This window comes from Conger conger, chromosome 19 (assembly GCF_963514075.1).
Source record: "Conger conger chromosome 19, fConCon1.1, whole genome shotgun sequence".
Classification (NCBI taxonomy): domain Eukaryota; kingdom Metazoa; phylum Chordata; class Actinopteri; order Anguilliformes; family Congridae; genus Conger; species Conger conger.
In genome coordinates, this window is record NC_083778.1 from 4,535,747 (window position 1) to 4,553,403 (window position 17,657).

General features: G+C 41.3%; 2 protein-coding genes across 12 annotated transcripts in view; both read right to left on the reverse strand.

Annotated features, from left to right (window-relative positions):
• The window catches only part of LOC133118954 (NACHT, LRR and PYD domains-containing protein 12-like), a 687,468-nt gene that overhangs the window by 556,263 nt on the left and 113,548 nt on the right, over positions 1-17,657 (reverse strand). The gene's annotated exons all lie outside the window — the stretch shown is intronic.
• Positions 7,451-9,289, reverse strand: LOC133118968 (NLR family CARD domain-containing protein 3-like; the record flags this gene model as incomplete). Its single annotated transcript, XM_061229317.1, has 1 exon — positions 7,451-9,289. A coding segment is annotated over one exon (1,839 nt), but the record flags the coding sequence as incomplete, so codon positions are not given.

Below are 17,657 nucleotides of genomic sequence, written 5' to 3' on the forward strand. Positions count from 1 at the left end.
CCCACCAGCCCAACCAAGCACACTGCCCCCACCAGCCCAACCAAGCACACTACCCCCACCAGCCCAACCAAGCACACTACCCCCAACAGCTCAACCAAGCACACTACCCCCACCACCCCTACCAAGCACACTACCCCCACCAGCCCAACCAAGCACACTACCCCCAGCAGCCCAACCAAGCACACTGCCCCCACCACCCCAACCAAGCACACTACCCCCACCACCCCAACCAAGCACACTACCCCCACCAGCCCAACCAAGCACACTGCCACCCCCACCACCCCAACCAAGCACACTACCCCCACCACCCCAACCAAGCACACTGCCCCCACCACCCCAACCAAGCACACTGCCTCTCACAGACCCACCAGCCCAACCAAGCACACTACCCCCAGCAGCCCAACCAAGCACACTGCCCCCACCACCCCAACCAAGCACACTACCCCCACCAGCCCAACCAAGCACACTGCCCCCACCAGCCCAACCAAGCACACTACCCACACCAGCCCAACCAAGCACACTGCCTCTCACAGACCCACCAGCCCAACCAAGCACACTGCCTCTCACAGACCCACCAGCCCAACCAAGCACACTGCCTCTCACAGACCCACCAGCCCAGCCCCGGCCCGACTCACCCCCCCCCAGGACCCCGCCCCACAACACAGCCCACACAGCTACGCTGAAGCCCTGGAGGCCCAAATGACTCTGAGTACATGGGTGAGATCAAACAGCTGCTCATGTACATCTGTACAAAGCTGAGTGGATAGAGGGAAAAAAATATAAAAATAAAATAAAAATGTGCTTCTATTTTTTAATAAATTAATATTGTCATATTCTTTAAATGCATATATATTGTTGATAAAGGCGGAGTTTAAAAGGTTTATATCCCTTCAGCCTGAATATAATACATTGTTTCTTTTCTATATTGTTTGTCTCATCCAAAACAATTGTAATCATTAAAAGTTACCACAGTATGAAATCTATTTAGATTAGCGTGTGGAATATCCAGGGACTGAGCTCTTAAATTTTTGGTTCAAAGAGCCAGGCCCTGGAATTCAAAGAAAATATAAAAAATATTTACATAATTATTTCACAAGAGACATGCTGTCTTGAAGGTGCTGTCACTCACTGTCCCGCAGATAACAAATAAAGTATTGTGCCCTCAGAAAAACTAAGTACCATCACTCAAGACTCAAGACTCAGGGGGACTAATAATCTGGTATAAATCTGAACTACAAAAACGAATTCAGCTCATCCAAAAAGGTTGAAAATCAAAAAAGAATTTTGAACCAAAAGATGTGTTTCCCTGTGCAGTCTAAATTCCTCCTTCAGAGTCCCCTTATTTCTGTGAAGAAATGTTCCCCAACCTGCAGAAAGAATCAAGTCATTTCCAGGCCCAGGGGAATATACTCATCTGTGGGGATCTGAACTCCAGAACCGGAACCCTGCTGGATTTCACCAGCACAGAGGGAGACAACTACATTAGCGGCCAAAAATCCTGCAACAACTGGAATATCCTCCAAAGAAACAACCATGACAGGGTTACTCCTGCAGCTCTGACGTAGCCTGAGTCTGTACATTGTCAACGGTAGGAGACTCTTTAGGAAGATACACCTACTGCTCACCTCCTGGCAACAGTACAGTTGATTACATGGACACAGATGTAGACCCCTTCTCTTTCAGTGCATTTACTGCCAAGTCACACAAATTACTGTGTATCTGAAAAGGACAGAAACTAACACCACCACACACACACCGCCCAGTAAGCTGTTCAAACTTCCAAAATCAAACAGACGGGCAGAAAAACAGTACAGAACAGTTCCAGAAAGCAATTGGCAGCCAAAAAATTAAAACATTATTAAACACCTTTCTGGAAACCACATACGCTCACAGTACAGAAGGCATAATCAGGCAGTGAAAATTATTAATTTTATATTTGGGAAAACTGCTAACATATCTGAATTGAAAATATCAAGTACCTGGCGACCTGTCCAGGGTGTATTCCTGCCTTTCGGCCAATGTATGCTGGGATAGACTCCAGCCCCCCTGTGACCCTGTTCAGGATAAGCGGGTTAAGATAATGGATGGATGGATGGATGGAAGTAATAAATAAATAAAATCCAAAGACGACAACTGGTTTGATACAGAATGTCAAAATATCGGGAAAAAACTGCGGAAACTGTCAAATCAAAAACACAGAGACCCTGGTAACGACGGTAAACGTGAAAAAGTCAAAGATAATGATTTTCCAAAAAAGATCCAGATCTCAATGCATATACCTTCAGAATAGGGACAAACCACATGGAACACTGCACAAACTAGAATTATTTAAGCCTAAATATAAAATGTCCCGGGCATGGCAATAAATGAACTGAAAGAGAAGGCACACAGGGCATTCTATGCCATAAAGAAAAAGATCAGCATTGAAATCCCAATCAGAATTTATATTTGGTTAAAAATATTAGAATCTAATTGAACCAATTCCCCCTCTGGCAGTGAAGTGTGGGGTCCGCTTACAAAGCAAGATTTTGCTCAATGGCACAAACACCCAACTGAAACCCTGCATGCAGAGTTTTGTAAGAACATCTTACAAGTACAACGGAAAAAGGCAAACAACGCATGCAGGGCAGAACTAGGCCAATATCCATTATTAATCAAAATACAAAAGAGGGCAATACAGTTTCGGAAACATTTCAAAAACAGCGACCCCCACTCATACCATTACAAAGCCCTGCAATGCCAAGAGCTGAGCCCAGAGAAGAGTCCCCTCAACCAGCTGGTCCTGAGGCTCAGTTCACTAACCCCCACTAACACCATCCAGCCCTGAGGCTCAGTCACTAACCCCCACTAACACCATCCAGCCCTGAGGCTCAGTCACTAACCCCCACTAACACCATCCAGCCCTGAGGCTCAGTCACTAACCCCCACTAACACCATCCAGCCCTGAGGCTCAGTCACTAACCCCCACTAACACCATCCAGCCCTGAGGCTCAGTCACTAACCCCCACTAACACCATCCAGCCTGAGGCTCAGTCCCTAACCCCCACTAACACCATCCAGCCCTGAGGATCAGTCACTAACCCCCACTAACACCATCCAGCCCTGAGGCTCAGTCACTAACCCCCACTAACACCATCAGGACAGCTCCATACCAAACCAACCGATTCGAATCAACCAAATTATAAAGCAACAATAAAATTACATTACTTACTGGAATATTCAAACACAAAATCAAAACATAACATAATTAGAATGCTATCTGACCCTAGAAAGACAATACACTGGCAGATTATCTGACCACAGTGAAGAATTATAAACTCAGGAAAACCCTGACAAAGTACAGACTCAGCGAGCACAGCCCAGCAATAGAGACCGGGCGCCACCGGCAGACCTGGCTGCCCAGAGAAGAGAGGCTGTGCTCCCACTGTGACAAGCAGGACATGGACACACACACACACACACACACCCACACACACACACACACACACACACACACAACACAACACAACACAACACAACACACACACACACACACACACATAGACCTGGCTGCCCAGAGAAGAGAGGCTGTGCTCCCATTGTGACAAACAGGACATGGAGGCAGAGCTGCACTTTCTAACACAAATACAGAGAAATTCCAGAACTTCTCTTTCCCAAATTTAAAAATATATACCCAAACTTCCCAGCCATACCAGAGACACAATTATTACAAATCCTCCTTGGAGAGGAAAGGAGCTGTGCACATTTGGCAGCACAGTATGTAGCTACCTGCCACAGCCGAGGGACAGCAGTGACCCCTAACCCCCACCAGTTTTAATGATATAATGTAATTTGCCTGTATATATCTGCATATTTGTCATTAAGAATAGACCATTGTCATTAGATAATGTGTTTCAATGTAATCGTTGTATTGTTAGTAAGTTTACTGTTTGTTAACAATATGTTTGCTTATAACGCTTTGGCAATTTGTATTGGAAAATATGTCATGCCAATAAAGCATTTTGAACTGAACTGAATTGAGAGACAGAGAGAGACAGAGAGAGACACCATCAGTTCTGAGAATTACGAAAGCATAGCTGCACTGAAATGCAAAAACCAGCTATTTCCCTGAGATGTGGAATCAAGGACTAAGAACACCAATATACAGAAGTGGAGACAAATTTGACCAACAATTGCATCTGTGTGAACAGTAACCAGGGGAAGGTTTTCTGTAGTATTCTAAATGACCAAATACTTGCTTTCCTGATTGAACACAATTTTTCGAGTAAAAAATCGAATTGGCTTTCTTCCAAAACAATGTACAGATCATATTTACACCCTAGACACCGTACTAAACAAACATGTTCACCAAACTAACGGAGGAAAAATATTTGGATTTTTTATGGATTTTTAAAAATCATTTGACTGGGACACGCAAGGTCGGTGGTTCGATCCCCAGTGTAGCCACAATAATATTCACACAGCTGTTGGGCCCTTGAGCAAGGCCCTTAACCCTGCATTGCTCCATGGGAGGACTGTCTCCTGCATAGTCTATTAAACTGTACATCACTCTGGATAAAAGCGTCTGCCAAATGCCATTAATGTAGTGTAATGTAATGGATTATTTCTCAAACTTCTTCAAAGTGGTGTAGGGGGTAAAATAAATGACATCATAAAATGAATGTACTCAGAAAACAAATGCAGTGTAAAAATTGCAAACCAAAGAACTTCAGTGCGTCAGGTTTGATCTGGCAGTAAATGGAAGGAGAAGGCAGGCAAGGCTTTTTACACCATAAAGAGGAGGCTACACAATTTAAACCCACCCATTAAAATTTGGATTAAAATATTTGAACATGTAATTCAACCAATCGCTCTTTATGGTAGTGAAGTATGGGGTCCCATTACCAACCAAGATTACACCAAATGGGGAAAACACCCTTCATAATCCCAGCATGTAGAATTCTGCAAAATAATGAGTTGGCGACTGGTCAGGTTTTAGCCTTCCTTGTTGCTAATGACATGAATAGAGCATTCCCAAACCTTGCAGCATTGTATCGCATTTATCTCACAATTCCTGTGAGCAGTGCGCAAGGAGAGCACTCTTTCAGCAGGCTAAAGCTATTGACAACATACCCTCGCTCAACAATGACCGAGGAGCGTCTTTCACAGCTTGCACTTGTCTTTATCAGGAGAAGTGACAAATAATATTGAATATCTGTAGGCGCGATGCATGTATGCTAGACTATAGTGGATGTAAAATTAAACTAGAGATGTACATTTCCTCAAGAAAATGCGGAGTGTGATTGCGGCAAATTTGGGGAATATTGCTGCTACTGCTAATACTATGGTGTTTAAATATTTCCATTTACAAGCTGGAGTACCTAATAAAGTGGTCACTGAGTGTATTTGAGCTGTGTGGAGGGCAGAGGCCATTGTGACACCACAGGTTATTGTGACATCACAGCCAATTGGTGTCTCTTCACATGGACTGGGAAGAGTCAGTCTGACATGGATGACTGAATATATAAACCAAATAGTTTACTTTGTATATAGTCATATTAGAGTTATTGGTCAATATCATTAAAGTGAAACATGTATCTTATGCAACGCATTGTAAAATACTTTGTTTATTCAAGTTAAGAGTTATCATTAACATATTTTCTTCTTTATTTCTGAACATATTTCTGGTTAATGGCACTACAAGATTAAATTGGATGTGATGTCGGCATATTTTAACATAAACAAAATGCTTAAGAATAAAGGCATGTATGAGGGATTAATTTAACATTTTAAAATGCACCAGAAGCCTCCAAATTGCATCAGAAAAAAGAGGCCAGCGGACATCTTCTGAACCCCCCTGGCCGGCTACTCTTTCTCTTTGGCTGACTACTTACATTTTTGGGGAACACTCTGCATTGTTCAACATGCGGTCCCTTTCTGGAGCTACACTCCACCACTCCTGCTTCAGCGCGGCAACGACTGCAGTAACTGTCACCTGCCGTCCTCAGTGAAAGCTACGAGCCGTTGGGCATGTGCTCCTCACAATGTGAAATCCGCTGGCCTTTGAAATCATTTCCACTAAAAAGCAATGAGCTGCTGTATAGAAGCATGGCTGCTTCTGTTTTCACTGGCAGGCTTCCAGAACAGAGACATACCAGCAAACAAAACTGTATTTCTTCTAAGATTGTTCATAAAGTTCAACAGTGTTCAACAGTGTTCCCACCATTTTAAATGTGAAAGTACCTATATGGACCATGGCACAGAATTATCTATCCTAAGAAACAATTAATAAATCGGTCAGAAACTGGTGGGAAATCGTGAAAGGAGACTAAGAGCAGAGTCAAATTCTGGCTGGCAGTCAGACTTGCCCTCGACTATGTTTGTTTCCAGCTGTGTCGTTTCTGCATTTTCATTTTATTACTTTGTGCAAAAAAGTGATACATTTTCTGGAAAAATAAAGAAATGTTGAAAATCTATTTCTAAAGTACTTATTGAAGGTTATGAAATATCACATGTCCGGTCAGCCAAATTTCTTGTCATCTTAATTGATGAAACGTTAAACTGGAAAGATCAAATACACTTAGTCTGTAGAAGTAACACAATCACCCATCATCTGTAAAATCCATCCTTGGGTTCACCAGTCCTGTCTGAACTCTGAACTACAGCCTCTTATCTTCTATACTGTAATATTGCATGGGCCGCCACATACCCCACCTCTCTTCACAGAATCTCCATTTTGCAGAAATAAATTATAAGACTAATTACTCTAACCGTGATGAGCCATCATCCCCACTTTTTGCAAAACTGAATTTACTGTCCATTTGTGACATGAACATTCAAATAACATGCTCTTTCAGCTACAAATATTTGCATCACCCAGAATCCCTGCCAAAACCTTGCCAGGATCTACTCTGCCTTAATTTGGCAGTTTACACACACAGCACTAGATATACCAACAATATTCATCTCCCTCTCTTTCACTCCTCTCCACTACTCATCCTTATTCGAATCATCAGCACCCATGTGTGGGAGATGGTGGGTTACCGTGCACTGAACATTACTGCTGCCCTAGAGGTGTGGAGAATAGTTTAAAAAAACTAAATAAAAACTAGCTGAGATTACAAGATGAACCTAGAATCCCCCCTTTCTCCCCCTTAATCCCACACATGAGCTGTGATGTATGTTTTGACATGTTGATCCATCAGATTACTCTGCCTTTCATTTACAACAAATTCTTCATTTATTTGACAGTTGAATTTACAATTATTATTTCCAAAGATAAATTAAATAAAATATATCAGTGAGGAGTGTTTGCAGCTTATGTTCTGGATTCAGAACATTAAATGAGGGCACAAGCTAGATTCAGATATTATAATCAAATTTTCAGTTGCCTGAAAATTGTATTGCACTGACTCGAATGATAAAGTATGAAAATATGCTGTCCATCACTACATGAATAATGACATAATACTCACATGGCCTTCCTGCAGTTCCCGACTACTGGTATCAGTCTGTGACGACCTGCTTCTGATGTGTTGTAGGTCTTCAAGTCAAACTCATCTAGGACCTCCTCTGACATCAGTAACACAAAGGCCAGAGCTGAACATTGGTGGGGTTCCAGCTCTTTATCAGAAAGTTTTCCTGATCTCAGTGAATTCTGGATTTCCTTCACTGCAGAGCTGTCATTCAGTTCATTCAGACAGTGGAACAGATTGATGGTCCTCTCTGCTAAAGATTCGGATGTGATCTTCTCCTTAATGTACCGGACTGTTTTCTTGATGCTCCCTGATCTGCTTTCTGTCTGTGTCAGTAGTCTCTGAAAGAGTTTTGTTTTCCATCGTCCTCCATCAGATCTTCTTCCTGTCTGGGTCAGTAGTCCTCCTAAGAGAGGCTGAATGGAGTCCAGAGAGAGGCCCAGAAGGAATCGGAGGAAAAGGTCCAGGTGTCCATTCTCACTCCGTAAGGCCTGATCCACTGCAGTCTCATGCAACTCAGACAGCTGCACTCTTCCACTGTGCGGTTCTGCTCTGAGCACATTTCTCTTCTCATTTACACATGAATGAAACACAAACAAGGCGGCCAGATACTCCTGAATGCTCAGATGCACAAAGCAGTAGACCTTCTCCTGACCCAACCCACGCTCCTTTTTAAAGATCTCTGTGCACACCCCAGAGTACACTGAAGCTTCACTGACATCAATGCCACTGTCTCTCAGGTCCTCTTCATAGAATATCAGATTGCCCTTTTCCAGCTCTACAAAAGCCAGCTGCCCCAGTTTCAGGATGATTTCTGTATTTGATGCAGACATCTTTGGGTTTGTTTCTTCTGAGCCACGATACTTCAGATTCTTCACATTAGTCTGAATGAGCAGGAAGTGTGTGTACATTTCAGTCAGAGTTTTGGGCAGATCTCTTCTCTTTACTTTACCCAACATTGTCTCCAGAACAGTAGCAGAAATCCAGCAGAAGACTGGTATGTGACACATGATGTAGAGACTCCTGGATGACTGGATGTGTGAGATGATTCTGGTGGCCTGGTTCTGATCTCTGATTCTCTTTCTGAAGTACTCCTCCTTCTGTGGGTCATTGAACCCTCGTACCTCTGTCACCTGGTGGATACACTCAGGAGGGATCTGATTGGCTGCTGCAGGTCGGGAGGTGATCCAGAGGAGAGCAGAGGGAAGCAGATTCCCCTTAATGAGGTTGGTCAGCAGCACATCCACTGATGATGACTCTGTTATATCACAGCAGATCTCATTGCTTTGGAAATGTAGAGGAAGTCGACACTCATCCAGACCATCAAAGATAAACACAACTTTGACTTCATCACCTTCAACACTTTTGATCTCTTTCAGTTGTGGAAAGTAGTGCTGCAGAAGTTGCATCAGACTGAATGCTCCTTCCTTCTTCAGATTCAGATCTCGGAAAGGAAGAGTGAAGATGAAATCAACGTCCTGATTGGCTTTTTCTTCTGCCCAGTCCAGAATGAACTTCTGCACAGAGACGGTTTTCCCAATGCCAGCGATGCCCTTTGTAAGCACAGTTCTGATGCGTTTCTCTTGTCCAGGTAAAGGCTTAAAGATGTCATTGCAGAGGATTGGAGTCTCCTGGGTGGTTTGTCTCTTGGATGCTGTCTCAATCTGTCTGACCTCGTGCTCATTATTGACCCCCCCACTTCCCCCCTCTGTGATGTAGAGCTCTGTATAGATCTCATTGAGGAGAGTTGTGTGGCCCTGCACTGCTAAACCTTCAAATATGTATTCAAACTTCTTCTTCAGATGAGTTTTCAGTTCCTGCTGGGCTCTTTTAATGGATTCATCTGAAGAGAGGAAATATGAGAAATAATTATGTTTAAAATAAGATTAAAGTTTACAATTCATTAACAGATTAAGAAGAAAAGCAGCTTTCACAGTATTTTACACACATCAGTGTTATAAACCCTTCACAGTATTACAGACCTCTCAATGATAATCAATCACAAATAAAACTAATGAGCAAAAAGTACATACGGCTGCACTTGTAAAATAAGAATGAACACCTTCAAATACCGCCTTCAAAGGTCACATGGCCATTTTAAAATCTATTCTGCCCTGAATATGAACTGAGGACAGTCTGTCTGATGGGACATTGCTTTAGTTACTGCACAAACTCAGGGCAGTCTGTCTGATGGGACAGTGCTTTAGTTCCTGCACAAACTCAGGACAGTCTGTCTGATGGGACAGTACTTTAGTTACTGCACAAACTCAGGACAGTCTGTCTGATGGGACAGTGCTTTAGTTACTGCATAAACTCAGGACAGTCTGTCTGATGGGACAGTGCTTTAGTTACTGCACAAACTCAGGACAGTCTGTCTGATGGGACAGTGCTTTAGTTACTGCACAAACTCAGGACAGTCTGTCTGATGGCACAGTGCTTTAGTTACTGCACAAACTCAGGACAGTCTGTCTGATGGCACAGTGCTTTAGTTACTGCACAAACTCAGGACAGTCTCTCTGATGGGACAGTGCTTTAGTTACTGACTTTTGAGCACAAAGTTCCTGCATTGAATCCCCTTCAGAGACATTTAATCTTCTGTGCAATCACTACTTGAGGCTATAATTTCATTTAAATGCCATTGTGAACATCTTGTTCAAGATGTTTTCTAGATGTAAGATTATCAAGGTAAAGCATTATCATGAAAGTGTGAATTCTATAAATCAGAACACTGCACTGTGAGATCTGTTTGCTAAACTCATGTCAGTACTCTAATGGACACACAGTAGCAATGAGAGAGAACTTACTGTGCCGCTCATCTCTCTCCAGTGAGTCAGCCAGATCCTTGAAATAAACACATGAAGAGGTGTGCTGTATCAGTGTGAAATAAACACTCAATGCACTACAACCACAGCCTTGTGTCACATGGCCAGAAAAGGGACAGATCATTTGAGACACCAAACGCACAGCAGTGCCAAATGCTCATATCTGAAGTGCAGCTTTTGTTCCTGTTTGAAGGCTTTGTAGACATATGAAGTGTGATAAATAATTAATTTGCTCAGAATTGAGTTGCTCTGTGCAATGCATTCAGTAAATGCTCACGGTGAGCTGAATGCTTCTGGTTTAAAAGACTCTGATTGGAGGCTTACTCTGCTGCCGTGTTTGAGACCAGCAAAAGGAGTCTGGACTTTCTGTGAGCCACACAGGGCCAGGACCACTGCAGAGCTGGATTAGAGATTAAGGTGTGTTGTGTTGCTGTTGTCTTTTGGGGGTTTAAAAGCAGCACATTAGCACTAGGACTAGCGCTTCATGTGCACAGCCGAAAGCTTCACCTGCTGTTTCCACTCAGGATTCTCTTCCCAAACATTTATGATTTTTAATTTCAGGTCAATTTTTACCTCCTTGTACCAAAGAAGCCACAAACATTTAAATGTTCATGAAATGTTCAAATGAAAAGTGGGTTGATTGCATGCATGCGTGAGATGTGGATGGTTAAGAGTAATATTTGGCAAAGGTAGAGCATGTTTTTAATTTTAAGCACAAATAATATTCATGATATCCAGTGCGGTCCAAAAGTCTGAGACCACAGTTTCATCTTATCGTAGAAATAAAAAGGTTTTAGGATTTTGAACATTTCAAAACAAATGAAAGTTACTTCAGAGCTATGCAAGAACCACTTGAAAACCAAAGAAGAGCAAGGATTGCTGCATAATCCACAACCACCTGACCTCAACCTCAATTGATGGACTTGAAGACTGACAGAAACCAAGCATTCAGGAACATCACAAGATGCTCTTTGAAACATTGCCAAATACTGCTGGAATAACATGGATCATCAGGTTTTGCACAAATATCTGGAGTCCAAGACTGCTCATGTGCATGTTGCCATTAAAGCTGGGGGACATACCAAATACCAATAAATTATGAAACGTGTGTAAATTTCACAGATTCAACTTTTCACTCAAATTGTTATGCTGATAATATAATTTGTAATTAAAACATTTGTATTGAAAAAGAAAATAATGCAAAATAGAAGCATTACATACCACAATATGTTTTAATTAGATTTACATATCACAGAAAATAACTGATTTAAAGACGATGACGTTAAGAGGAAGAAGATCTCACACCTGTTTTGGGGGAGATAATTTCTCTGAACTCTTCTCTTCTAAAGAACTGGACTCCAGTGACTGCAGGACCCTGTGAACAAAACATGGAGACAGAGCTTCCAGTTAAACTCACCCTCTGACTGCGGCTCTAACTCACAGCACATCTGAATATGACATAATACACCTCACATTTACCTGAAATATTCCATCCATCCATCCATCCATGCATCCATTATCTTAACCCGCTTATCCTGAACAGGGTTGCAGGGGGGCTGGAGCCTATCCCAGCATACATTGGGTGAAAGGCAGGAATACACCCTGGACAGGTCGCCAGTCCATCGCAGGGCACACACACCATTCACTCACACACTCATACCTACGGGCAATTTAGACTCTCCAGTCAGCCTAACCTGCATGTCTTTGGACTGTGGGAGGAAACCGGAGTTCCAGTGACATTTAAATATAATTCAAAGGAAAACAGCAATATTTTGGTAAATACACATTTTTTACAACTTAACCAGCAGACAAGATGTTCGATTTCATTTTAATATTTTTTGCATTCACTAGCTCCGTTTCCATGTGAGCAAAATTTGTTAGCTTAGCATGAAGACTTGAAGCCTATTGGTGTCAGTAGCCTACCTCCTTCAAAGTGAAGAAATACACCTTCCAGCAACTCTGAAGCTGTCTTATTTACACAAGTTATGAAGTGTATTTGAAATACACGTGCAGGAAAAAATCTTTTTCAATGAGAGACGTTGTTTTTGGAAAAGTTCTACCTTTTAAAACTACCTTCAGAAGGTGCACATCACTGTGTTCAACCAGCGGAAGATGTATTTCTTAACTTTGAAAGAGGTAGGCTACTGACATCTATAGGCTTCAAGTTTTTATGCTAAGCTAACAAAATATGCTAACATGGAAACCGAGCCAGTGAATGAATGAAAATGAAAATGAAATCAAACACCTCGTCTAAGTCCGGAAAAAGGTATATTTCACAAAATATTGGTGTTTTCCTTTAAGAATTGTGTCAATTTGAACCTGATTAATTACCTTGGATCACCTGTGAACTCTCCTCTGAATAAGATTGGATGATCCATTGAATGATCACTCTTCATAGACAGACAGCTGGGTACAGGTGACCCTGCTCTTTCTACCTGGACCCTGTGAACAAAACATGGAGACAGAGCTTCCAGTTAAACTCATCCTCTTACTACAGCTCACAGTCTGCACACAAAGTTGTTGAAAATCCGGAAAATGGAGACCAAAACTGATGAAATCATGGAGTTTCTGTAACATTCATTACAATGACACGCACAACGGTAGCAACTGTAGGCTACCGAGTGCTTGAAGTTTCAACAATCTGTATTCTGATCACCTTGCAAAAGAGATCTCTGAGTCTTTGATGAGCCCCTGTCATCACTGATGTTACCGTGACAGAGGAAGGAGCACTGGGTAACAACACTGTTGACTGGGCTGACAAACATCTACACGAGAACACTGGGCCTTATTCATCAATATTTTTGTAAAACCGACTGTACATTTATGTGGAATTGGAAATGAACTCACAAATTATGCCAGATTTATCAAACACATGTAGACAGTTGTTTTCGGATCGTGTGTATGTTGATAAATACCAAACAATCACAAAAATACCATCACCTAAAATACCATATAAGGAGCATGGAATTCCATTGCAGGCAATTTAAAGAGATAGCTGAGAAAAGACAAAAGCAAAAACCTCTCTGAAGCAGAGATTGAAGTTCTGTTTCTGAAAGTACAAGTAAAGAACATTTTATTCAGTCGTGTAACAGTGGATTGTCGGAGCTGGGGAAGGCTAAAGCCTGGCAAGACACAGCAGTTGTAAACTCTGTCTGAAGTTCCATGCACTCTGTAACAGGTAAAGCCGAAATGGCAAAACATTAAACAGGAGGCACAAAATACAAATGAAGCACAGATGAGATGTTCTATTTCATTTTCATATTTTTTGCATTCACTGGCTCCATTTCCATGTGAGCAAAATGTGTTAGCTTCGCATAAAGACTTGAAACCTATAGGTGTCAGTAGCCTACCTCCTTCAAAGTGAAGAAATACACCTTCCAGCAACCCTGAAGCTGTCTTATTTACACAAGTTATCATGTGTATTTGAAATACACGTGCAGGAAAAAATCTTTTTCAATGAGAGACGTTGTTTTTGGAAAAGTTCTACCTTTTAAAACTACCTTCAGAAGGTGCACATCACTGTGTTCAACCAGCGGAAGATGTATTTCTTAACTTTGAAAGAAGTAGGCTACTGACATCTATAGGCTTCAAGTTTTTATGCTAAGCTAACAAAATATGCTAACATGGAAACCGAGCCAGTGAATGAATGAAAATGAAAATGAAATCAAACACCTCGTCTAAGTCCGGAAAAAGGTATATTTCACAAAATATTGGTGTTTTCCTTTAAGAATTGTGTCAATTTGAACCTGATTAATTACCTTGGATCACCTGTGAACTCTCCTCTGAATAAGATTGGATGATCCATTGAATGATCACTCTTCATAGACAGACAGCTGGGTACAGGTGACCCTGCTCTTTCTACCTGGACCCTGTGAACAAAACATGGAGACAGAGCTTCCAGTTAAACTCATCCTCTTACTACAGCTCACAGTCTGCACACAAAGTTGTTGAAAATCCGGAAAATGGAGACCAAAACTGATGAAATCATGGAGTTTCTGTAACATTCATTACAATGACACGCACAACGGTAGCAACTGTAGGCTACCGAGTGCTTGAAGTTTCAACAATCTGTATTCCGATCACCTTGCAAAAGAGATCTCTGAGTCTTTGATGAGCCTCTGTCGTCACTGATGTTACCGTGACAGGGGAAGGAGCAGTGGGTATCAACACTGTTGACTGGGCTGACAAACATCTACACGAGAACACTGGGCCTTATTCATCAATATTTTTGTAAAACCGACTGTACATTTATGTGGAATTGGAAATGAACTCACAAATTATGCCAGATTTATCAAACACATGTAGACAGTTGTTTTCGGATCGTGTGTATGTTGATAAATACCAAACAATCACAAAAATACCATCACCTAAAATACCATATAAGGAGCATGGAATTCCATTGCAGGCAATTTAAAGAGATAGCTGAGAAAAGACAAAAGCAAAAACCTCTCTGAAGCAGAGATTGAAGTTCTGTTTCTGAAAGTACAAGTAAAGAACATTTTATTCAGTCGTGTAACAGTGGATTGTCGGAGCTGGGGAAGGCTAAAGCCTGGCAAGACACAGCAGTTGTAAACTCTGTCTGAAGTTCCATGCACTCTGTAACAGGTAAAGCCGAAATGGCAAAACATTAAACAGGAGGCAAAAAATACAAATGAAGCACAGATGAGATGTTCTATTTCATTTTCATATTTTTTGCATTCACTGGCTCCATTTCCATGTGAGCAAAATGTGTTAGCTTCGCATAAAGACTTGAAACCTATAGGTGTCAGTAGCCTACCTCCTTCAAAGTGAAGAAATACACCTTCCAGCAACCCTGAAGCTGTCTTATTTACACAAGTTATCATGTGTATTTGAAATACACGTGCAGGAAAAAATCTTTTTCAATGAGAGACGTTGTTTTTGGAAAAGTTCTACCTTTTAAAACTACCTTCAGAAGGTGCACATCACTGTGTTCAACCAGCGGAAGATGTATTTCTAAACTTTGAAAGAAGTAGGCTACTGACATCTATAGGCTTCAAGTTTTTATGCTAAGCTAACAAAATATGCTAACATGGAAACCGAGCCAGTGAATGAATGAAAATGAAAATGAAATCAAACACCTCGTCTAAGTCCGGAAAAAGGTATATTTCACAAAATATTGGTGTTTTCCTTTAAGAATTGTGTCAATTTGAACCTGATTAATTACCTTGGATCACCTGTGAACTCTCCTCTGAATAAGATTGGATGATCCATTGAATGATCACTCTTCATAGACAGACAGCTGGGTACAGGTGACCCTGCTCTTTCTACCTGGACCCTGTGAACAAAACATGGAGACAGAGCTTCCAGTTAAACTCATCCTCTTACTACAGCTCACAGTCTGCACACAAAGTTGTTGAAAATCCGGAAAATGGAGACCAAAACTGATGAAATCATGGAGTTTCTGTAACATTCATTACAATGACACGCACAACGGTAGCAACTGTAGGCTACCGAGTGCTTGAAGTTTCAACAATCTGTATTCCGATCACCTTGCAAAAGAGATCTCTGAGTCTTTGATGAGCCTCTGTCGTCACTGATGTTACCGTGACAGGGGAAGGAGCAGTGGGTATCAACACTGTTGACTGGGCTGACAAACATCTACACGAGAACACTGGGCCTTATTCATCAATATTTTTGTAAAACCGACTGTACATTTATGTGGAATTGGAAATGAACTCACAAATTATGCCAGATTTATCAAACACATGTAGACAGTTGTTTTCGGATCGTGTGTATGTTGATAAATACCAAACAATCACAAAAATACCATCACCTAAAATACCATATAAGGAGCATGGAATTCCATTGCAGGCAATTTAAAGAGATAGCTGAGAAAAGACAAAAGCAAAAACCTCTCTGAAGCAGAGATTGAAGTTCTGTTTCTGAAAGTACAAGTAAAGAACATTTTATTCAGTCGTGTAACAGTGGATTGTCGGAGCTGGGGAAGGCTAAAGCCTGGCAAGACACAGCAGTTGTAAACTCTGTCTGAAGTTCCATGCACTCTGTAACAGGTAAAGCCGAAATGGCAAAACATTAAACAGGAGGCAAAAAATACAAATGAAGCACAGATGAGATGTTCTATTTCATTTTCATATTTTTTGCATTCACTGGCTCCATTTCCATGTGAGCAAAATGTGTTAGCTTCGCATAAAGACTTGAAACCTATAGGTGTCAGTAGCCTACCCCCTTCAAAGTGAAGAAATTCACCTTCCAGCAACCCTGAAGCTGTCTTATTTACACAAGTTATCATGTGTATTTGAAATACACGTGCAGGAAAAAATCTTTTTCAATGAGAGACGTTGTTTTTGGAAAAGTTCTACCTTTTAAAACTACCTTCAGAAGGTGCACATCACTGTGTTCAACCAGCGGAAGATGTATTTCTAAACTTTGAAAGAAGTAGGCTACTGACATCTATAGGCTTCAAGTTTTTATGCTAAGCTAACAAAATATGCTAACATGGAAACCGAGCCAGTGAATGAATGAAAATGAAAATGAAATCAAACACCTCGTCTAAGTCCGGAAAAAGGTATATTTCACAAAATATTGGTGTTTTCCTTTAAGAATTGTGTCAATTTGAACCTGATTAATTACCTTGGATCACCTGTGAACTCTCCTCTGAATAAGATTGGATGATCCATTGAATGATCACTCTTCATAGACAGACAGCTGGGTACAGGTGACCCTGCTCTTTCTACCTGGACCCTGTGAACAAAACATGGAGACAGAGCTTCCAGTTAAACTCATCCTCTTACTACAGCTCACAGTCTGCACACAAAGTTGTTGAAAATCCGGAAAATGGAGACCAAAACTGATGAAATCATGGAGTTTCTGTAACATTCATTACAATGACACGCACAACGGTAGCAACTGTAGGCTACCGAGTGCTTGAAGTTTCAACAATCTGTATTCTGATCACCTTGCAAAAGAGATCTCTGAGTCTTTGATGAGCCTCTGTCGTCACTGATGTTACCGTGACAGGGGAAGGAGCAGTGGGTATCAACACTGTTGACTGGGCTGACAAACATCTACACGACAACACTGGGCCTCATTCATCAATATTTTTGTAAAACCGACTGTACATTTATGTGGAATTGGAAATGAACTAACAAATTATGCCAGATTTATCAAACACATGTAGACAGTTGTTTTCGGATCGTGTGTATGTTGATAAATACCAAACAATCACAAAAATACCATCACCTAAAATACCATATAAGGAGCATGGAATTCCATTGCAGGCAATTTAAAGAGATAGCTGAGAAAAGACAAAAGCAAAAACCTCTCTGAAGCAGAGATTGAAGTTCTGTTTCTGAAAGTACAAGTAAAGAACATTTTATTCAGTCGTGTAACAGTGGATTGT